Here is a 24,378-nt window from a genome sequence, read left to right as displayed (position 1 = left end):
GTTGACTAATTCCGACTATGTCAGCCAATGACCATAAAAGTACAGATCTAATACGGTTTTTAATTGCAATAAATTGTTTGGAAATTGTTTCAGTATGTTTCGAAATTCTAGGATTATCTTGCGTGACTTCGTTAACTACTAATATCGATAAATTGACAAATTCTATTGCAGAAACAATTTTTATAATTTCACTTTTTAACATCAAGTGAGATAAATATACTTATCCAAAATAAAATAGCTTGTAATTTGTAAGATAGACACACAGGATTTTACTTATTTTATCATCACTGTCCTTGTCGAAATATTAGCAGCGAAGGTCTCCGGCAAATGTTTGGTTTGCATAATACACATACAAATGCTACTTGTAAAGAACATTCTAATTCGAAATACAACTGTGATAATATTAATTCTGATAATGATACAGCACAAATTAAACGTAGAAAAATTACTATTATAAGCGTTAATATCAAGTCATTTAGAGATGTTACTTGAACCATTTGACAGAATTACGATGATACATTCTGCTTCCCCCCTGTAAATTCGTGCAATTGTCAGAAGTTTGGGATTCGAATTGACTATTTTCTTTCGCAATTGGTTAATTCTATGGCGGGTATTGTTGTATTGATGGTTCGACGCGAAATTGCGTTACGCTTTCACATTTCTGGGTCGATTGGTTTTAATCGAATAAAACGCGGTGTTCGTTTGGTGGAAACCAGCTGCTGCTGCTGCTGCTACTGTTCGATCGTTACCCTCGATTATCGTCTCAGACAGTGCGATTGAAACTGTCAAGATACAAAGCGAAAGATTAAAATCAATGTCTCCTTAACGTTCCGTTATTCCACGTTATTCTAAACCCCTTTGCCATGAGTATACGTCCCAACGATTCCTAATAGCCGATTTCTTCCACGTGATTTTCGATTAAAAGTATTGTGGGTTAGGTTGGGTTAGGGGTTTCTCAACGAACCGACGAGAAATACCGAGTATTCCAACAATTATGGTACAATCGAAAAGAGAGCGATTCTGTGTGAAGAAATAAGTGAAGAAAATAAAATACAATATTATGATATGAGGTTTTGAATATATTTTGTCTATGCGAGCACTTAATCTCATTAAAGTTCCCGTATTTATATATACATTGTATGTCCGAATCTTATCCTGGTTTAAACAAACAAAGAAATTTTTAACGTTTTAAGAAAAATCATAGTAGCATTGGAATAACAATTCTCTTATATTTTTCTTAAAATTAAAAATTTTTTTGTCGATAGAAAAAAAGAATTGTTTTAAATCTGATCCTGTGTCATGGTCGAACGAATCGTCGATAGATTATAAAAACTCATACTTGAAGGTAAAACACATAATTGGAAAATTAAATCGGATAATTCTCTTAATCAGATAAGGCGATAAATCAAGCTTAGAGTACAATCATCACTGTTATACTATGTTTGTTAAATACATTGCTTTAATCTATGTAGTAAAACGCAAAAGGAAAAGATATCGTGTCCTTTTCCTTACTAAGAAAAACGAATATTTGCACATTCATGGTTTTGTCACAAGGGAATGATATGTCGTTTACAAATAACGTTGATATCTTATTTATCAGTCTTTGTATGGTACTATCTATCTCTGTATACTCACAATGAGTTTGCAAATGAAAATAAGATATAATTTCTAAGATTCATTTTACTAATGCAGAAATTGTTCAAAATACATGATGTTGCATACGACGACTCTCCTTGAATTAAATCATTATACACGGTTCTCAATTGTTTCACATTGTTTATGTTTTACGTATTATTTATCTTCAATTTTTCTAACATCAAAATAATCTTCACTATCAATTGCCAAAGGAAAATATTCAGAATCTTCTTTTTTTCTTTACTTATCTTTTCTTGTAGGATCATCCTCTTTCGACATTCATTTTTATAATGATTGCACACCTTGTATATACGATTCGTCCTCCATTCATTCTCATTGTAATTATTTCAACACCATGCTTTTAACGAAATGAAAATAGAACGTCGTTCGATTTTCCGGTATGCGTCGTTGCTTTAAAGCTCTCTGAAGGCTACAGGAAGATTCATCGTAGATATACACGCTACGCGATAAATCGAGCCTTTCCTCGAACTGGAAAACAGAAAGCAAACGATTTTCGAGGTTCCTGCGGAAGTCGGAAACATAATTTTGCCAATATCTCGCCATTATCTTGGATTATAACAAACATTGATAGTGTTCCTGAAATACTTCGTTATCCATGTCTGTGCTATTATTAATTTTGTTTTACAAATTCCTGCTGTCACATAAAAATTGATTACGAGTTTCAGTGAACATAATGAGAATATATAAAAAAATCAGGTACGATTTATGTCCAATGATCGCAATTCATAAAAGAGATAATTTTCACAATTCGTGATCTATTATAAGATATAGAATAACTATAGTTATACATTTAAAAAATGTACAATTATCTACGAATTTTATTGAACATAGCGAAACCGTAGAAAAAAATAAATATCGGAAAGAAACAACTACTTTTTACGATAGATTTCTCATTTAGGTTGGAACAAATGAGTTTGTAGCTTCATAGAAAAGATAATGATCACAACGACTCGGGACGATTTCTCAATCGATTGTGTTCACGATTTCGCGACCGTGGCCTCGATTAAAATGGATCCAAGGTGCTCCATCAACGAAATGACCGATTCGAGACACTCCCTCGTCGAGAACGTGCTTTTAAGACACACCTTGAATTAGCACAGAAGGTAATAAAAAATCGACGTTTCCCGGAATTTACATTTACTTAATCTGAAAACCAAGAAATTGGATGTTCACGTGGTGGAACGTAGAAAGTACTGAACGTTTCTGTCTATTCGATATACACGGTAATAAAGGAACGCTTGAATTGTTAATGGTGTGGTAATGTTGCTGTAAGTGGGGCAATTTTCAATCGCAAAATACATACACGAAAGATCGTCGTTAATGGAGCCAGATGTTTCAATGTTTACGGCGTCGTTGAAATCACGCAAAATAAAATACGTACATCCGGCATGAGAGGCGTGTGAACATTTTGAAAAACATGAGATACTTCTGAGTGACCAAGGACATGAAGATAATTTATACTATTATTTAGCATTTGTTCATCTTGCAAGAAGTTGACAAAGAAACCGATGCTACCGATCTTGTAAGAAATTTATACAAAAAATTAACATTGTCGATCTTACAAAGAATTAATACAAGATTTATTATAGCAAGGTTTATTTTATACGAAAGTTTGTAACGTTGTTATAAATTTTTATCTTCTTTTATTAAAATGAAAAATTAAATTTTCAACATCGAAAGATGAACAACAATGGTGCAGGATCTGCAAGGTTCACATCTTCTACTTGTATATCTTCTAAAGTTGCCTAAATAAAGATCATGCTTGCAGCGATTAATTCATTTTCATCAATATTGCAAGGTATTAAATTAAATGGAAAATTTGAAATTTTTAATTGATTTTCATAGAGCGATTTTAATAATGCGCGCTAGTGAAACTGTGTTATTGTAGTGAAGTACCCTTAACCCTTTCACTACAAGAGTCATATATACCTGCAAGTATCGAATAATAATTTCCTAACACACATACAGCACGTGTATTCATTTTTTATAACGTAGACTCATATCTCTTTCCCTTTATGTGCACTATACTATGATTGACATACTTAAATCTTCACGCTTGTAATTTTTCCATGTTATTTAAAGACACTTCTAACTCAGGGTATTTTTAGAATTTTGAAATTATTGAATTATGTCTAACATTATTATGTCTAAAAATATTTTTTTTCTACAAACTGAAGTTTAACATTTTGATTTTACACCTGGAAGGTCATGTTATTAAGAATAACACCAACTCAAGAGAGGACGCGATGTCTTTGACTACTATTACGAAGACTACTACAAAATCTTTGTAGCAATATAGCAGATTTTAGGAAACTGTATATCTGAAATTACTTAAGAAGACTGTGTATACATATTTGAATGATTGCTCAAGTCATCGATCCTACAAGAGTAATAGCAAAAGGACAACACATTCTATACCAATGATGTAATCTTCCATTATTAAGGAAAATTGCAGAAAATTGGAGTTAAATTATCGAAATATATTTTTGTCAAGGTGCAAAATTGCAGATTGACAACCTGGTTCTATCGTTAGTGCAAGACACGATAAAACAGCGTCAGGATTCTTCAGTGAATCTCAAACTTATCCCGTTTGATGAATCATCATGATTGGACACATGATTTATCTTGATGGCGTGAATACAAAGACATTATAATCGTGTAATAAAGTGGCGACTATGGGCAATGAACTTTCGTGGAAAATGGGATGAACTGTATTTTTCAAATGGTTTAGTTATCGAATATTCTTATACCTGACTTTGCTATTTCTAGTAAACGAGTTTGTAGACATGGAAAGGTTACGAGGCCGTTTCCATCGATGATATTATTGATAGCAGCTGCCTATATAAAGATAGACAATTTTTCCTTCGTAATGAGTAGAGAAGAATTCCATTGACCGACAGGAAATCGATATTTACATTTCGATCAATATGGATATTAAATACCATATAATAAATAATACGGTGTGAGATCGCTTAAGAGAAGACAGAAATATCAATCTATAGAATTACGAATATAATTGTAAATATTATATTGTAATAAAACAATATTATGTAATGAATAGAATAATTAATTGAACGAATAACAAATTGTTCAAATTGTAGGAATATTTTAGTGGAATTATATAATCATGTGAAGTTAAAAAACCCGGAGAAAATATCAAATATGAATATACAAACGTAGTACGTGTTACTACGTAAATAGTACCGGTATTAAAATATTGATTTTCTTTTAACAAATACGCATTTATTCATTGAATGAAACATTCGTGTAACAAAGATTGGTATTGAAGAAACCTGCATTTAGTAAGTGAGAAAGTATGTTTTTTGAAGTATCTTATCAATATATCAGTAGATAAAAAATTTAATCGTAAGTAAAATGTAGAAACAGAAACTGTGCAATTCCATTTCCTTCCTTATCGACTCACGATGCATATACAAATTATGAAATATTGATAAGTAAGGACTTTTTCACTGAGATGATGCATGGATCACATACGTATTGGCATGCAAGATAGCTTGTTACTAAATAGTTAAAATAGCATTATGACACGCAAAACCGATGTTGATTTTGTATAGAATTACATTCGTAACATTGCATGAATAGAATACTATGTTTATTAGCATCCTGGCAAAAATAAGTGGAAAACACTTCTCTAAATGAACAAACAACATATTGCAATATTGCAACAGTGCACTATTAAAGTTGACTATTTCGCAATACTTTGATATTCTATACTTAAACATTTTACAATACCAAATGCACTGATACAAAATTTCGTCAAATTTACCATATTAAAGTGATAGAGTAAACAAAACGAGAAACATTGATCTAAAGATATTTTTCAAACAATCATACCTTTCTTTTTGTTGCATTTGCTTCAGCATGATATCCGCAAGTGGATCAGCTGGTGGCCTTTCCCCGAGGAGTCTTTGTCTATCTAAATCACCCTGCATTTGTGCAAACGCGTGTTCACCGATGTTAACGGATGTTTCTAATTGCGCAGATAGTTCTATACTTTCATCGCCTATAATGAACAGAAGATTTCAATAAATAACTGCACTAATATACACATTTTTAATATCGATTTATATTATTACCGTGTAAAGCATGTTGAGGATTGTCGATGATTCTAATTTGTCGATCAGGAAGTAAAGGTTCACCATCCATCCCACCTATATCGTTTGGTAACTGCCAACACGCATTATCTTGCTCTGCTAAATTTCTTGGGAAATAAAGAGGAAGAAGAACTTCGTATATTCCAAGATCACACGGTTCCAACACAAATATAATACATGTTACAGAATCACCATATTGCTCCAGAAATCTCCTTATTGTTCCTATTATAATGGATTTATATTCATTAAACTTAGAAATTTATATTAATTTACATAATTCATACTTACTAAGTGCAATATGTGCTCCCGCATCAGGAGGATAATTTCTTCGTACAGTATTAATTACCGGTAGCGCAATCGTGCGTAAACCAAGCTCTCGTGCCTTTTGTAAAACATTTCTACAAGAAAAGTTAATTATTTTATTTTATGCTATTAACTAATAACTATTTTATGCTATTTATCTATATATCATAAATACATTTGCTTTAGATGGATAAAATATACCTATAGCAGCAGTGCAACGTATTTTGAGCTGCTGTTTGGTACTTCACGTTGTATACTGGTCCTACAGTATGAATAATAAAACGTGCAGGTAACCCATGGGCTTGTGTTACTCTTACCTCACCTGTTTTGCATTCTGTAAACATAGTCATTCATATTGTATGCTTACAAGCAATCTAATTATTTTTCACCTTACAAACTATGTACCTTTGATTTCATTAAATATTTCCATCTTAAGCGCCGAACCAGCCCGAGCAAATATTCTTTGGCACATAGGGCTGTTATCATCCATTGTTTCATTGGTAGAATTCACCACTGCATCTACTTGTAAAACAGAAATATCTCCAGCCCTGAAATGCAATATTGTTTATAATCTTTCATAGACAAATTAAATTTATTCTTCATACTGATTACAACTTTACCATAGTGCAAGTTTGTTGTTAAGTGCTGGTTGACAAGGAAAAGGACTGATAGTATGATGCGTAGGTTCTCCAATGGAACTGGAATAATCAGTAAACCGGTGCTGGACAGGGAAGTCGGACCATTTTTTCAATGCGCCCGTTTCCACCATATCCGGGGCAAGACCCAAGGGTTCCATGAGCCTCATTCAGCTGAAACAAACAAATTTATCATTAAAATCAACGAATCGCCTCCATTGATCTTAGTCTAACCTCATTCTTCTGTCAACTAAAGCTAAAAATAATCCGATGTAAATTCCTCATGTGTTGTCCAAGACATTTACAAATCCCTCCATCTCCTATTCTACCATTCTTCCACATCATTCATTCACGAATATCGAATTCTCTTTGTTATACTTTTCAGCAAAATGTCACGCTGACGACTAAAGAGCATGCGCAGTATGGCGCTCGAGTTGACGCGAAATTCAAATCGCATCGAACGCCACGTGTTCTATCGTTCAATGAAATAAGACACAAAATAAGATACCGACACACATCGGGGGAAATAACAAAATTAGATCACACGGGGAAATTGTATAGATATATACGCAGGAATACAATATAAGAGAAGACTTTATCGAATTTAATAGGGTCATAAAACGCTATAGAGAAGCAAGGTCGGGAAAGTTACCCCAAGCCGAAGATGAAATAGTTGCTGACGCGCGGACCATCTCCGATATCGTGGAAACCTAAAAATAAACAGTGCTATCGATGAAAATCTGGGGCACACCCCGGGCTAACGGGAGCAGCGGGCGTCCAAGGACGTAACCCCGATCGGGAGTTTCGAAAAACAACTTAATTCGTGGAGGACCCGTGTCGTCCTGTGCGCATGCAATCACGTGCTGCGCGTTAAAGTCCGTCTGTGTGAGATCTCCCTCCACGGAAACGATGAAACGTGCGTCCGTGTTGGACACAGAATGTAGGCTTCCCTAATGGCAAGGAGACAGAGGCTGGCGCCGTCTGTCCTGCTGCGGAACTTATATCCCGACAACCCCATAAAGAACAGGATCATCGACCTCTTTGCGTTACTAGGTCCCTGCTATCCTTTTTAACCGTTTCACAACCATGGACGAGATATCTCACGACACAATATTGTTTGTACGATACCACGGACGACATAGTAGAAGTTACTAAACCTCTACTAAACAGAACAAAACAGAACATACCAAACAAGATTTTACAATAAATGTCGATACATCAGAGATAAACACTAACAATACAATACAATACAAGAACAATAATCCTAAAAATTTCAATTACAACGTCGTGTAATTACATATATGTACCTTTTAGTTATTAATTTATAGTGGAATTCCTGTTTGCTTTTAAGATAATTAAATAGAAAAATTACAAAGGTACTATTTCAGACTAAAACAGAAGAAGATGATATACGTGTAATTAGATTGGAAAGAGTTTAAAACTATTAAACTGTGACAATTATTTACTTTCATTCGAAACATTTTTATCACATTAGTATCAGTGATCTAGTCTGGGTTATATACTAGATCTTAATCATAGCCCTTGACAAATATAATTGTATTTTGTAAAATTATAGTGCCTTTTTCTTATTTTATAAATCAACTATCTCTCCACCCATTGTAGATGTCAGAAACGAATATTTCTAATAGCAAGCAAAAACTTATTCCATTTATTTTATCATTTAACGACTAATTTATTCAACCACCTCAGATGGCTCCAAACGCTAGAGATGAGCAAAAGTGAGAATTACGTTGATTAACCTAATCTATTATATTCTCAAAAATTTCAATTCTTGCTTTAGAGCAAAAGTTAGTCAATAAAATATTTACTGTACAATTAGAACAGAACCTTTGAATTCTAATATTTTTGAAGAAAGCACAGAGGGAAAGAGAAAGTAACTTTTTATAAGAGACAAACAGTTTCTAGCGTACATCAATGTAGTTCGTTTTCTAGGTATAACATATTGCTAAATGTTGGAAACAGGGAGGATCTGAAATGCGTATTCAGAATGCGTCATTCGCGAAGATCCATTTCCCATCGATCGGACCCTACTCTTCTTCCATCAAATTCCTGAAAACTCCTCTCTATCGCGTAAGAAACTCTAGATATTATTTGCATAAAACCATTTGTCAATTTGTTTTAGAGAAACTATCGATGAAAATGGAGACGGTGTAGGAAGAGGAAAATGGAACTATGAAAACGTGACATTCCATCCATAATTTTTGCTAGTTCGTGTCAACAGAGACGCGAGAAACCGCAAATCGTTCGCCGGTAGAAAATTCTTATCAGTGGAACATTCGAGTGTAGCTGAAGTAACATTGCACAATGGAATAAATTAGCATTTTTATGGCAGCGCCGTGTACGAACAGTTAAAACCTTGACGAATGTAGAGCAAGATGCTTCATCGATCGTATAAATGAATTCTGATGTTTACCCTGCAAAGTTCTTGGTACGAGTGCGCGCGTTAAGAACACATCCGGTATAATCGATTTTAAAGGGAAACATTGTCTGCCAAGATCGAACTAAAGCTACGTGGGGGGTCATGGCCACGTATTCTAGATATTCGTCGGCGATAACGTGCAATTTCAATATTTCTTCTCATAAGAAAATTAACCTATGTAACTCTACGTTGAACTTCATTGAATATTCTTTTTCATCAATGTTGATACGATCATTGAATTTTTGATTTCTAATATTGTTCTTGTTTCGATTAACAATAAGAGCTAATAATATGTGAAGAAAAGCTCTAGCATAAAATTAAAACTTTTTAATCGCCTAGAAGATATGAAAATAAATCCAAATTATAAAGTTTCTACGACTATAGCGTTGAACACGTACCAGTTGAGAACAATCACAAGAAACATAAGAAATTGTGCTGATAAAAAAAATCTTCTTTTTAATAAATACCGACGTTTATCCCAGTAGTTTCGTTACTTTATTACTCCCATTATTATTTCACGATCGTCGGTTGCACTTACCAAGAGCGAGAACTTTGAAACGCATACGGCCCCGAAATAGCACCTGTATAATAGACGAGTGTTGTGACGTTCTATTTTGTCTAAAGTTTTTAATTAAATTTAATCTCGCTGGGGCGAGCGAAAGGTTAATCACGTCAACGTGCAGCATCTTTAATTAAATCAAACTATCAAACATGCTGTGCACGTATCGTACATACATTGGATCTCAAAACCTAAGTCGGTTCGCAGATACAAGAAATTCTATTGCAATTCGAAAATAGTTGGAAACAATTTTCAGAATGATAGAAACGCAGAGGTGCGGTAGTGACGCTTTTGAAAGATCACTTCAACCTCGACTTACCACGAAAGGGTTAATGTTTCAATCTATTCCAAGCACAAAGGCAAACGCCGACGAGCTAATCGGCCGTAAAGGGCCCTCCACTTTTACCACCATCATCCTTGAACATGCATTCGAAATCGAGCCTCATACTCCACCTCCAAAGAACTCTTTCCACCTTATCTCCCGTCCTTATTCCCAACAAACTTCCAGCCCATCAATCATTCAAAGGAAACTTCCAAGATAAGTGAAGAGAAAGGAAGAGACAGCTCGAGATTTCATTTGCTTTCCACTCGTATATACTACATGCAACTGTCGCGAAGTTTTCGTATGCTTCAATTTCTTTTTTCCACAATTTCCAGCTCGATATCGAGCGATCGAACTTTGAAATGTGTCGTGTGCTCGGCTGTCTAGAAGAGTTCCCGTTTCTCCGAGGGAAAACTTCCTTTTGTCCCTTCTTTCCCCTCGGGGACCACTAGTTCTACGGTTTCGACTATCCTGGAGAGAAGATAAAGATATCTTCTGCTATGACCTAGATTAAACGATTACCAATAAAGGCCTTTTTCCTTTTCTACCTTTCAAAAGCTCACCTATGACGTTTCGTATGATCTTTATTGCCCCCTTATAATTGCAATTTCACGATGCAAGTGGTTGTTAGTAGCTTGCGTGACTGTGCTTTTTACGGTTAAGCTCGATACGTTTGCTGCTGCTTAACGCCGCCGGAAATCTCGATTCTGTGATATTTGGCTTAAGTCGAGATCTTGTCACGTTTCTTCCTTAATCTTCGTGATTACGATAATCTGTGTATCTCGTTAATTGTCTTCTTATCGATATTTAATTGGAGATTAATCGTCGTTAAAGAAGATCTAATTTTTATTTCATTATTATAACCTATGCTGTCTGGTAAAAAATCTTCAGAAATAAATATTCAGCGTTTGTAGTATATTTTTAATTGTAAGAAACTTTAAGAAACAAAAATTTTGTGTTCCAAGATTTTCAATTGTTAAAAATCTTGGCAAACAAGTACGCATCTTCAGATAAGATAATTATATTGGATTAACCTTTATAACGTAGTGATCTAGAAATAAAACCGCCAACTAATCTGAGATTTATTAACATGTGTGGCAATGGGTCTCCACATAAAGGTTAATCTGTATATCTATAATAATCTTTCTATTTTATTAACGATCATCTTATAAATCACTGAGTTTAATATACATTTCACTCAATCGCGACAAATCTAATCTATGAACATTTGTTGGAAATATGTTACGGTTAGTCGTGTGTTCAATTAGAGTAAGATATCGTGTCAGATTGGAAATAACATAGATTTCCTGCGTCCACGCAAGACAAGCACTGAACAAGTTGTTCTTCGATTTAATAATTTTATTCTCCCGGGGTGAGTTTCCATTTCACATGAAACGGGGTAAAACGAATCCACTGTTTCGAATAATTCCGGAAAAATTAATTAACCTCGAAGCTAGATTTTCCTCTCGGTCTTAACTGCATCAGCTCAAACGAGTTACTGGAAATTGCCACTACTCAACGAGGCACCCAGGACAGTATACCTGTCGAAGAATCGATCGGAAACAATAAACGCAAATTGAGTTCGAAGAACACTCAAACCATACTTTCCACCTCAAATACTCTCGATTTTCTCCATTCTATAATTGTGTTCATTTTAAGCGAACTACTCTACAGAATCTATTAAAAAAATTCTCTTCTGAAGCACGGTTTGATTTAGTTTTTCAAGTATCGATCGAATAATTTGCCTAATTAATGAATTAAATCATCGCGCGAACTGCGATGCAATTCATTTTTTCAAAAACATGGGTCTTTTCATATTAAATTTATTAGAATAACTAAATCACAATTTCTCATAGAAATTTTATCCCTTTTTTTTTTTTTTGTAAAATGTATGAGACACTTTTTCTTCGTTTTCATCTCTTTGATGCAAGTTTTATACTTTAATCATCGGTACAGGACGCGTCTATCGTGCAGGCAAATATTGTTAGATACTTTACTAAATATACAGTATATTCCGGAGAAGTTTGTTTAAATTTCATTACAATATTATATAAAAGTAAACGAAGAAATTAATCTTTAAACAAATACACGAATAAGACAGTAATCTCATTAAAAGTTCCTAGGAATACTGAGAAATGTAATTTGAAACTGTAAAATCCGGTAGAAAATATTATAAACAAACGTTCCTTTCTGATAAAAATACTTGCATCAAAGAATCTCGACTATGCAAGGATCGGCCTGATTAAATTCATCGGATTAACGCTATCCAACTCATTGAAAGCAAGTTTTCATTTCTTCAAAATCCAAATACGAGCGCGATCGAATTTAATTAAATTTAACGAACTGATACCATTAATACCGTGGCTTTTATCTATTTCTCGATTAGGTACGTCTGCCTCGAACGAACTCTGCGTTGTATCAATCCCTCGCTCTACTTTGCTAAAACGTGGTTTTCTTCGATCGAAAATATGGAAAAATAAATTCAACCGGACGAATTAACGTTCGAAGTTGTGCTGACTGTTCCCGTGCCGCTGGGCTATCACGATTACGCTGGGTCGTAACTGGCCCTGTTTCCCAGCGAGTCAAAAGGGAAACCAACCACGAAAGCCACCCCAAGGCTCGAACGAGAGAGTGTACGACTTTCATTCGCCGCGTGTCGCCAGGGCCGTGCTTTCAGACGAGCTTTGTTTCCCATCCGCCGTCGCCCACCCGGAGACCCACAGCCGCCTTTCTATTAAACAACAAACGACCTAACACACACGGCTCACCGGTCAATCGATGTTCCACATTCGAAGCAAGGTGAACATTTGCGAGCTACTTCGTGTCTCGCTTCTCACCCCGCGGGGCTTCTCGTTCAAAATGCCTCGCCAACCAGAGAGGAAACCGAATGCATCCCTCCAGCAGCCCCAGGCCAAACAGACTGATCATTCTGCGTCAGAATATATCGATGCCATTCTTGCAAAGGAATTTTGGTAGTTAGTGCCGAAATAGAAAGAATTTTTCGAAATTATTGAGATGGTAAAAGTTTGAATGGCGGTGATAATAAGGTTCAATGGTAACTTAAATGTCTAAGGTAAGAAATGGTGATGTTTAAGTTTGCCTTAAGTTGAATAAATAAAACTGTATCTATTGAAATAATGATTGAAGTTCGATGTTAATTCGAGCATTCAAGGTATGTAGAGTACGGTGAAGTTTAGATTAAAAGGTTAAGCTTGATACGAGAATTATACTGATCAAAATCGAACGCTACGTTGTAATTCAGCTATTTATCAACGCTGGCGTTAGTCATAGTCACTTAAATAAAATTACTTTTAGTAAAATAAGGCTTTAAAAGTAGGCCTCCAATAGCAATTTTGCCAGAAAGTGTTTAACCTCGGAACCTAGAGACTATTAAATAAATTGTAAAACATGAAAGATTCTTTGACTTTGTAAAAAGTGTTCTACGATATAATTTTATATGCTAGAAACGTGAAGTGTCATATTTTCTCTGCTTAAAGAATTTATTAATTGTGGTATCGTGCGCCAAAATTTAATCGCACCTCTAAATCAGCAAGCGAATAAACATGAGCATCGAAACGCCGGGATAACGAGAAATCGCGAATGCATGTTTATCCCAATTCCATCCGGCACGATATGCATACTCGTTCCCATTAATATTCCCCGATGAACGCGCGCTCAACAAATCTGCCCGTGCCTCCACATGTACAGATTTACATACGTAAACACGCGGTTTTCATCGTCGAAACAAATTCCTTGAATAACATAATTGCTCCTGGCTATATGCCTGAGCACGTAAATGTTTTATTCCTACGAAGAATCATAATCCTTTGATTTTTTATTATTCTTTGGTTTTACGCTATTTGCTTTCTCACTGCATGACTATGATTGTGCATGAAGGTGTAGATGAAATCATTTATTCATGATGCTAAAGAGAATTTTTATTCAAATATTTTATTCGGGGTAATACACGTTAGACATCAAAATTGCGAATCGTTGGAAAAATTATAAGACAAATATTTTTTAACTCTGATTTTTCGAATTTATATATCTCACGTTTTATATTTTCCTCAAATTAAAAAAAGAGAACTATTTAATATTTTGAAAGATACCATTTGACTAGAAATAGCCCAAAAAAGCGGCGTTTGAAAGGTAATTTGCTAAATCAACTGATTGGAGAGTCGATAAAAGGAATTACAAAGAATGCCTTGACTAAATAATTTATGCTGCTGAATATCATTGGAGATGTCGTCAACTATTAATAAACCACGTCGACTAACGATAGTACGAAGAATCCAAAGAATAACGAATGTATCATTAATAACCCATAATGAAATACGTAGATAACGAAAACATTGATGTTCCCTATTAAACCGTGTGTATCTCCTTTACAATTAATCCAATTTAACTACAATACTAACACAAAGAATTTCAAATAACACAGACAGATAGATTAAAAATTCCTGTTACTTATAATCACGAAACAATTTACCATCACTGTGGCGAGTCATTGAAGTCGTTCGAGGTAATTCATTATGACGAGGTATAAAAATACCCACGAGCTCGATAAACGTTAGATAAAAAAAAAGAATAATAGACTCATGGGTAATTTCCACAATTAGAGTACAATGAATTACGTATAAGGAATATTTTTTCTACATATTTTCACAATTTTATAGATTCACATATTTTCGATATTTTGCCCTGGGAGCCGCGATGCATCGAAATATATATCACCATAACATTTAATCCTTGCAATATTATACTATGTTTGCCCACTTTTCCTCTGACGATGTTATCAACGCCAATAACGCTGTTATTTATTTGTTAGTGCATAAAATCTATTTTATTTCAAATTCATGCTGAAAAATTTATTAAAACAAATTTATTAATTTAATAAAACATGGGTCACCGATGACTACCGTAGCATTCGACGTGTTAACGACTTAACAAAACGAAGAAAGAATAGCACGATCGAATGCGTAGTCGTAACAGGCTACGATTAAACGTGACAGCACGGTGACCCATTGGTTACTCGCGAAGGGGGTGATGGAATGTGTTAACCGTGGCAGACGAATGCACCGAAGAAGCCTTTTCGATATTACGCCGTTCTGTAACGCGGGGCTTCCAAACAAATCCTTTATGACCGCCTGTTCCCGCCGATGAAGCTGAAAACAGCTGGCTCGGAAAAAAAATATCAAGGGAAAAGAGGATCTCCAGATTCCGCTCCACTCGACCCATTAATTGCGTTATGGAGAATTGGCTGAAGTAATATCGCCAAGTTCTCTAGTTGATCCAATGGATCGAGGAAAGTGTATATCGAAATATGAAATTTAACAGGCCTGTTGAAAGTTTCTACATAAAGTATGAAGTTTGTTGTGTCTTTGAAAGAAACAATGGATTTTTCCAAGTATCGTTGTATAGTGTATTGTTGTATTGGCATGAATAGTTATATTATCAGAATTAATTTACTGAGATGGTTGTTGTGGACTGTGAAATTTATAATGCAGATCGTAATTACATAAGGTAATTAACCCCTTGAGATATACATTGTCGATAAGTATTCGTGAATGTATGAAATTCTCTCATGAATAATAAAACTTAAGGCTCAACGGTTGCATATATTATTCTTCTCAGAGAAGTGAGAAATAATTATTCTTTTTTGATCTTCATTAATTTGTTCCTTGAGAAGTTAAGTAATCAAGTGAATCTAAAATACAATGATTACGAAAAATATTTGAACATACTCTTATTTTTCAGTGAACCGTCTTTTCGTCCGGTTCTACGTTTCTTGACCTAATTAATCTTCCACAAGCTCTCCAAGTTCTCAATTAATTAATTAATATATAAATACTGTAACGAATAAAATGGTGTACAGGTACTTTTTGCAGCCGTTGTATAGCGAATATTTAATAAACAAGATAGAAATATATGTATTAAAAAGCGTATACGTGTACGTTAAACAGGTGGAAGAGGCTAGCCATAAATATAATTATTAATTTCAGTCTAAAGTTACTTCGAAAGAGTTTCACATATAAAAATCATAATTTTAAAGAAATTTTCCGCTATATTGGAAGTCAGAATCCCGTTACTAGACAATCCTTGATTAACAAAAAGATTATAAGATCTTAGTATCTCTAGTTGTTTGCTCTAATTTCAAATCGATACGAATTTTAATGCTGACATATTTTAATCTTGCTTTTCATTTCTAATGAATCAACATTCGCGTGCTAATGAATATTAATCTTTTCCCAATGTACCTAGATCTGTTAACACCTTTATATTCTTTTTAATCCAATTGAACTTTCGACCGTTCGCGGGGAGAAGCGATCTTGAAGAAGCGCGCCAACGGGAATCGTAAATTCCCGTTACGATTCGAATAATCGACGCCACGAATCGATCGATCCCTTATTTCGATTAAGATAATAGGGGTGGTTGACTGAATATAACGCTGATATTAACAGGTTAATATATATTTTCAACAATCCAACAACTTCAAGATGTGATACATTGGTGCGTATATGGAATGCTAAACTACGAATGAATGCGGCCTGAGACTCGTTTCGTGTTGGCGACTGTGATGATGTATCTTCTGTCGATTGACTGTCTTCGACTTGGCGATTCTGCTGACTTGACTTCTAACTCCTTCTGTTCCACGAACTGTGTTTTAACTGTTACTGATGAGCTTTGACTGTTATTCAAATGTTACTGTTTGTGACAAGTCTAGAGATCAAGTATAGAGATGAAGTCTAGAGCACAAGTGACTGCTCTGTAGTTGTGAGAACAAATGAAGTTCGTTTTTGTGTGATTACGGAGGAAAGCTCGGAGTGGCTGTCTTTGTTGTATGAAGAAAGCGGATTCGTTGCTTATACTTTTCGTTAGGAAAGTGAGGGTAACGATCTGCGACGCCCATTGGTTATGGCCAACGTTAGGAATGAAGATAGGAGGAAGAAGCCTCCTACCAACGTGGCTCATGGGTGACATTGTTTATGGGAAACACCTGTTTTTCCGTTAGACAATCTCCGTAATTTGTAAGAACGTGCCACAAATCTAAGGACTGTTCTAAAGCCATAAACCAGCCATAAACCGAAAATACTTGCAGGATTAAAGGTTCCTGGAAGTTAATAAGATTCAGTTTATGGTGGGACCTTACGTCAGACAACGAAGGACGTCGCACGGGCCATCTCACGCGACGTAACACCAGTGATGCGTCCATTTTAGTTTCTCTCTTGACAGAAGTATCAAATTTCGTATTTAGATTGTTTTTCTCTGAATTGCAAGATACCAAAAGCGAGCCTACATTGTCGTTCTTTTGTCGTGGCATATATATCCAGTATTACGTACATCTTGAACGAAAATCGAGACGTGTTGGCGTGTTCTTTCGCGAACCAAAGCAAGAAGCTCTTGACACAGTCCTCTCGCGCGTCTTTTGTCGACAGTGGAACGCCTTATCTGTTCAGCGTCTTAGATTGTTAGACGCGATTCCAATGAATTTGCGATTGATAATTTGATATAACACAGAAACGAGGATATTATAGCTTCCACGATATATAAAGCTAAAGATCGGTGAAAAAGTCGAGCGAAGTTTGTACGATACTCACACGTACATTCTGGGAACATATGAAAGGGTGAATAGGCAGATAGCTGAGAAGATGGAGATTCCAAGTTACAGCGTGAAAAAGACTACAGGAAATACGGTATATACTATCGAATGTGTATAGTTCACGTATATCGTGTTGTATTTTCACATCGGTAACTTTCTAGTTCAATATCGCGGCATACTTGAAGCTGCTGCTGCTCTCTCATTTTTGATATATACCCTTAAGGGAATACTAGAAATTTTTAGAATATTCCAGGAATCTTTAGATTTCTATTTAGATAGGTCGTTTTTATTTCAGGGAATCTCGCAGTTTTCTTATTGTGTTTCTTTCTATGGACATTCTTTCTTATGTATTTATGTTTGTCATTTTTAATTATATTTCGCATTGCGTTGTTTTCTTTCTGTAGTTGGAATTTTATCTTGGCGTTTTCGCTTCAGTTTTTCTTATTGCCCGAACCCATCTTTGTTTGGTCTCATTGACTTATTTTTCTCATTGTTGGTATTTCTTATTTTAGTGTTCGAGTCGACTATTCTTTAATAAAATAAGTACATTCAACAGGAAAGTTCTTGTTAGCTGTAAGTACTAGACTCTGTGTATGCAATATGCACTAGTCTAGTGTAACTGATGTAATATCCCGTGTTTCTAATATTAACGAAATAATTAATAAACTAACAAATGAATCATGATGAATGATAAATCACTCAGACATCAAAGTCAACAGAATCTATCTCTGGAACGTAGCAATCTATGAACACGTTGCACTATGAACATGTTGACCCAATTAATTATCGAAACGACGTTCTAGTTCGTGCTAACACGTTTCACGAGCTACCAGCAGCTCGCCAAAGTCGGTACAAGCAAAACAGAAATTCTGCAGTTCGAATTTGAACAAGACAAATTCAACGACAGACTGAAATATCAGAAATTCAATCCACGCACCATTTTCCTCTAATGAAACATTTCATAGTAACTTTTATTTGAAACTTCTCCTAAAACACTTTTCACAACACAACTTGTTTGCGCCTTACAAGTCTCGTAGATTTTGAAAGCTCCTTTAACTTTAATCTCACTGTTCGACTAATTTCATAAAATAAGATTGACTGAATTTGGAAAGAAAACAAGTTCACCTTCTCTTTAAGAAATACTTGCGCCGTTCGATTTCACCTTTACGGACGATGGAAATTTCCCAAAACTAGTCAAAAGGTGACAAGCGGCGATATCGACGTCGGCTTATCTGACGAGAGGAGCGACGGTACGCGACGGTTAACGATCGTTGATCGCTTGATTCCATGTCGTTTGCACCGCGATAAAAGGAGAGATCACCGTTTTCTTTGTCACGTTTCACCGATACGTGGACGAGGGAAAGAAGGTGTAGTACGCGTGGTTTTATTGGCCCCAACGGGGAAATTGTTCTCGACGAATGGAGCCCCGCTTTCCAGGTCACCGTTTTCCATGCCGTGGAATAAGCAGTCGTGGAATTTGCATAGAGGAAAAATCCCGTGGGACAGCTTCATCCAGCAGTGGCATTAATCGTCGGTGAAATTAACAGTTACGAGAGAAACCGAGGGCGAGAGAAAACACCGTTTTTAATTGATCCTCTGGCTAAGATACGTCGATCGAAAGAGAAATTGCGGGGAAACGAATCGTCGCAGATAAAAATATCCCTCCAATTTTTTCCCTTTCTTTCTTCTTGTTCTTTTTTCGATGGTAATTAACGCGCTTGCGCGAAAAGGTCGACGATTGTAAACGAATTATCACGGTTACGTTCGCGTGGGTAAGCGCGTGGGATCTACTACGTTTCGTTTCACGTAATTCGTGAAATCGAGAAGACCTGCGGACATTCGATGGTGTACACATTTTTGGAAAATTACACTAACGCTGCAAGTATCAAAGAGTTTCCCGGTTTTTAATATTTTAATAATATCTCTTATAATAATAATATACAATGATATCTCATTGGTGGAAAAGATCCAGATGTTACACTTCTTTATCGAATGTCATAGTTTTCAATGGTCATACAGGTTTAAAATCGATGGAGTGGATGCTATTCCACGATTTTTGTATCTACAACAAATCAATTGTTTTATCTACAAGGTTTTCCATTGATAATATAAAATGATTATAATTTGCTTTAAAATCGATGAAAGTGAACTTTATTCCACGTAATTAGCATTAGTTCGATCATTTTTAGTGTATAAACTTAAAAAGGCCTTATGATCGTGAAGATCTTGCTGACACATGATACTTCAAAGAAAAAAAAAAGTTCTTCAAATTGTGTCGCTTTTGTAACAAAATTACGATATCTTCTGTAAAATAACCATGTTTCCAACGATTCTAAAATAATCGTGTCGTCTCGAATAATGGTACAATCGATCAGAAAATTCGCCCGGAGCAATTCGAGCAACGATCATGCTGCGACAAATCGCTGGTGAGTCAGTGAGCAACACAGAACGAGGATCTGGTCTCGAGATTGCGCTAGCAGTTGCCAGATCGATTATTGATCAAATATTAGCTAATTCCATGGCGTTATCAGTGTGCAAACGATGTGTCGACGAATGGTTTCTAGCATCGATAACATTCTTTCTAAGCCATCATCCAACATCTCGATGATTTCCCCAGCCCTGTTTGTTGGTTGTTCGACAGAGTCACGCGAAGATATGAAGGATCCTGCTAATTTTTCTTAGATTATTTCTTGTGTAAACTTTCGTTTGACACGCAATCGAAATGCTGTTTCAACTGCAAATGATTCGAGAATGAATATCATGCGATGATGAGTCTATCAGAAATCAATTAGGTAAACTGGATTAGTGACAAATTTCTTGATTTTGGTGAAAGGTATAAGTAACACGAGAATTATTTAACCAGTTAAACCGACTAATATCAGACTTTTTATCTTTGTAATAAATTGACATTACGATCGAGTAAAAGATCGAATCATCAAACGACTCTCATAATTTGTGCTTGAAGTCACACTTGCAATTAATTTGATAGAAGATTAAGATTGTTCATATAGAAGAGTAATTTCGAGAAGTCTAAAACTGGCACACAATGAACACATAGCGTCGATTTCCCAGTACGATCAATTCTATCACGTGTTAGAATATTGTATAACACGATCTTTTGAAGCGATTATCTTCTCGTAATAGGACCGAGCGCTAACGAACGCAAACAAATTTTTATTAGTAAAATAGTCGAGCGAAAGATGAAAGGAATATGAATATTTCAATATAAATATTACAAATTATATTCGAACGATAAATGTAGCAGCAAATATCCTTCTTTTTGCATTAATTTGCTTGACCATCACTTACGGATGACAATATATAATAATATACAGTGTTTCATACAAGTAGGCCAGACCAAAGCTTCAAAATAATACAAGATAAAAAAGAAAAGTTTCATGTTGTAAGACGGCAACGAATAGCGTACCACCTGTGATTCGTGCGTTTGTTTTCAAAGTGGAGACGTTTCGAATATCTGAAAGTCGCCCCTCTCTTTTTAAATCGAACTACACTCAAAATAATTAAAGGACCGCTACCACGAAGAATTCTATTACAGCAATAGGGCAAATAGGAATTCTCTAGGATCCACAGATTGGCTAGAATTTATTGATTCGCTATTCATATGACACTGTGGCAAACAGACTGCTGGTATTTATACATTCATTGGAAATTTGAAGATGTAGAAATGCACAGAGCGCATATAATATGCAAAACTATATGAAATATTCAAGGTAGAATACCTCTTGTAATTTTTAATAATTCCTTCTTTCAGTTGCATTAAAAAATACAAATTTATATTTTCAAAAATACAAGAAAACGCGATCTAGCGATAAAGATTGACTTTAATATAATAATTCAAAAAACGTACACACGCAGAGAATGGATGTAAAAATCAAAGTGGTGCGGAGAACAATTTTATAATTATTTTCAACAGCATAGATAATTTACTTTTCTATTTTTTATATCCTTTCGTATATATGAAATATTATCTATCTATTATTTTCAAATGTTATAAATACATCTAAAACATTTCGATGCTCAAAATACGTGGGAAAAGCGGTAAAAATATTTGCATCGTTTAATTCTGATAAATAATCTCGTTGGAAATCGGTCGGACAACAATTTCGAGCCAGGTAAACGAATCCGTGGAATAAATGCGTATAATACTTAGGAATGTATTGGTTTCTCCTCGTCTTGTGAGCAACTGGGATTTTCAAAGTGGAGCCGTATCGCGCGAAGTGTAGGGAATATAATAGGATTACACGCGGGATTCAGATAAAACTTTTGATAAGATTATACCATCGAACGATACTTTGCACGGTGCACATTTTCGAACTCGTTTTGTCGCGACACAGTTATTTACTAATCTTTTTAAAATATTTTCTTACGACAGAGTGCTACTTTGAACTGATAAGAATACAATTAAAATAAATTAGAATTATCGCGAACTGACCACGAGTCACTTGTGTATTTTTGTTAATCTTGGAATTAAGAAAATTGCAATTTTTTTCATTCACGATTTGTACATTTATTTATTTTCTTTTAATTATTTTAATACAAAGTCTTGAAGTTATTGTAAAATAGTTATTGCAAGAAATGTTTACAGTTATTGTAAAAATATCATGATATTCTTATTAACTATCACGCCCTAATTTTATATAAAATCTATACAGCTCTCGGTATGCAGTATCATAAAAGGTCTGAAGTTATTATCAATGATTAGTAGCATTATAAAAATCATCGTACCATTTTTCACTCATGAATGTTCTGTTTTCGTGTTCCCTTAATCTTTGAAGCAACCTAAAACAATCGCTGCTATCCACTCGCAACTGTCCCATTTTGATAATTTATACCTTGCGATCTAAAATCACAAAAAAAATATAGTTTTCTTCGGACAGATTTATCTTCCAGTTCATAACTCACGCTTTACGACTCGTTGCTACGAAAAATTACAATTCCAACTCATAATTTATCCTTTTGCGATTCCAATCGCACAAAAGGATTACAATTATTTCCCATTCATCATTGTCTTCTCACTTCGTCATTTATATTTTACGATTCGATGCTGTAACGCCTGAGAAAGGTACAAATTTTCCGAAACGAAAACCGATCGCGACACAATTGCGGAATATTCGGTAACATTGATAATTAAGTGTCGATAGAGCTTACAGCTCGAACGAACGAATATTGTCGAGGAACGCGAAACGAGCCATCGTGTTCGATTCAGTTCCTTCGCGATCCACCGCAGAAACTGCGACTCGAAGCTATTTAACGTCGTCGTAAATTATTTTCGACCTTTCGTTGGGACGTACCAATCGTCGAGATGCTATATAAGAATAATGGTTCTCGCGCGTGACGCAATCGTTTGAATATTCTCGATTATGTCCTTTAATGCAGCCAGACGGTCCAATTTGCATGGTCTCCTTCCCTCGTAAAGGAGCCAGCAAAGTGCTATGCTAAAAATTCCCAGAACTCGCTACTTTTTACTATCCATTCGTAGCAAGCGACGAAACGAGTACAATTGATGAAAGAGATTCAATGATGTCGTAAAATCGATTAGTAGTTGAAGCTGATACGCTTGAAGGGTTGAAATAAGTAATTTAACTCCCTTGACAGCGACGAAACAAAGAATGAAGAATTCAAATTTGGGGAATAACTATTTCTGTATTTAAGATTTCTTTCGTTTCTGGCATCAATCGAAAAAAACATGTATTTTTAACTTTTTATCGGGAATGAATGTGAATAATCCCAATAATAATCGATAACGAAGTCAGACGTAATAAAATTTCTAATAGAAAGGTATATTGTCTGTGGGTGGAAACAATGAAATGTCAGTAGCAGCGAGAACGTCAATTGCCAAAATTTACTGAAATTTGTTCGTGGAAGATTTGTGGTAACGAAGGATTTGTGCAATGTAATATTCAAAGAGCCTTGTGTATGACGTGTATGAGCCTAGATACGTACAGATACATCGATAGATGTTGCCACACAATGTTTCAGTTTACGAACTCACTATATCGGTTCTATCAATACCAAGGGAATGAATGGTATAGTACGTCGAATACTATTATACACATAGCACGAATATCTCACAAAATCTTCGCTATCTGTGTCAAAATTACTCACAGCAGTTTGGAGCATTGAAATTTCGCACCAGTTCAAATTGGAAAATTTCTAAAAGAATTTTATTCATGTGCAAATAGGATAGACAGAAACAACGTTGTGTCGATGTTTCCACTCGGAATAACCATATACATATATATAAAACGTACTAGAATGTTTCGAGGACAGTTTTTAATCGCGAGGAGAAACGAGGCGACGATGAAGCGTCTTCGTGGAGTATCGCCTTTCGAACCGATATATCTGCACGTGTGTGTTACGTATAAAATGCAATGTTTAGACACATCGCCTTCTCAAAAATATTCCAGTCGCCATCGAATATCGAATATGTTGAAATTCTTTTCCTTGAATGTTATCTTTCCGTATTCAAATTTCTTGAAAATATAGTTGTTGCATAAAACTTGCAATTTTAATGTGTAGTATTAGCTTGTCAAGTTCAGATCTCAAAATAATCACATTTTATAATATATGTGCACTAAGCTAACATCACTTTATCACTGGACTGCGAATAATTATGCACATACATATTTTTATTACCGCAACTAGAGAATATTTTACTTTGCGTATATTTTATATTTTTGCATATTACACGCATTCATTTACGTTATTCATTTCCAGAATTAAGTGA

At 35.1% G+C, this 24,378-nt stretch overlaps 1 protein-coding gene across 2 annotated transcripts in view; it reads right to left on the bottom strand.

The window, feature by feature from the left end:
* Gdap2 (ganglioside induced differentiation associated protein 2) overlaps window positions 1-24,378 on the bottom strand; it is a 69,896-nt gene that overhangs the window by 24,608 nt on the left and 20,910 nt on the right. Inside the window, exons 1-7 of one of the 2 annotated variants that reach the window (XM_033344557.2) lie at window positions 6,944-7,072; window positions 6,695-6,883; window positions 6,480-6,622; window positions 6,276-6,408; window positions 6,060-6,169; window positions 5,754-5,993; window positions 5,512-5,680 (exon numbers count right to left, since the gene is read on the bottom strand). In XM_033344557.2, coding sequence (XP_033200448.1) covers window positions 5,512-5,680; window positions 5,754-5,993; window positions 6,060-6,169; window positions 6,276-6,408; window positions 6,480-6,622; window positions 6,695-6,879 — 980 coding nt within the window. In that variant the 5' untranslated portion in view covers window positions 6,880-6,883; window positions 6,944-7,072. Of the gene's footprint in view, window positions 1-5,511; window positions 5,681-5,753; window positions 5,994-6,059; window positions 6,170-6,275; window positions 6,409-6,479; window positions 6,623-6,694; window positions 6,884-6,943; window positions 7,073-24,378 lie in introns of those variants that run through there. The other variant, XM_033344556.2, reaches the window with a different exon arrangement.

This window comes from Bombus vancouverensis, chromosome 8 (assembly GCF_051014615.1).
Source record: "Bombus vancouverensis nearcticus chromosome 8, iyBomVanc1_principal, whole genome shotgun sequence".
NCBI classification, from domain to species: domain Eukaryota; kingdom Metazoa; phylum Arthropoda; class Insecta; order Hymenoptera; family Apidae; genus Bombus; species Bombus vancouverensis.
This window is presented reverse-complemented; position numbering and strand designations above follow the sequence as displayed.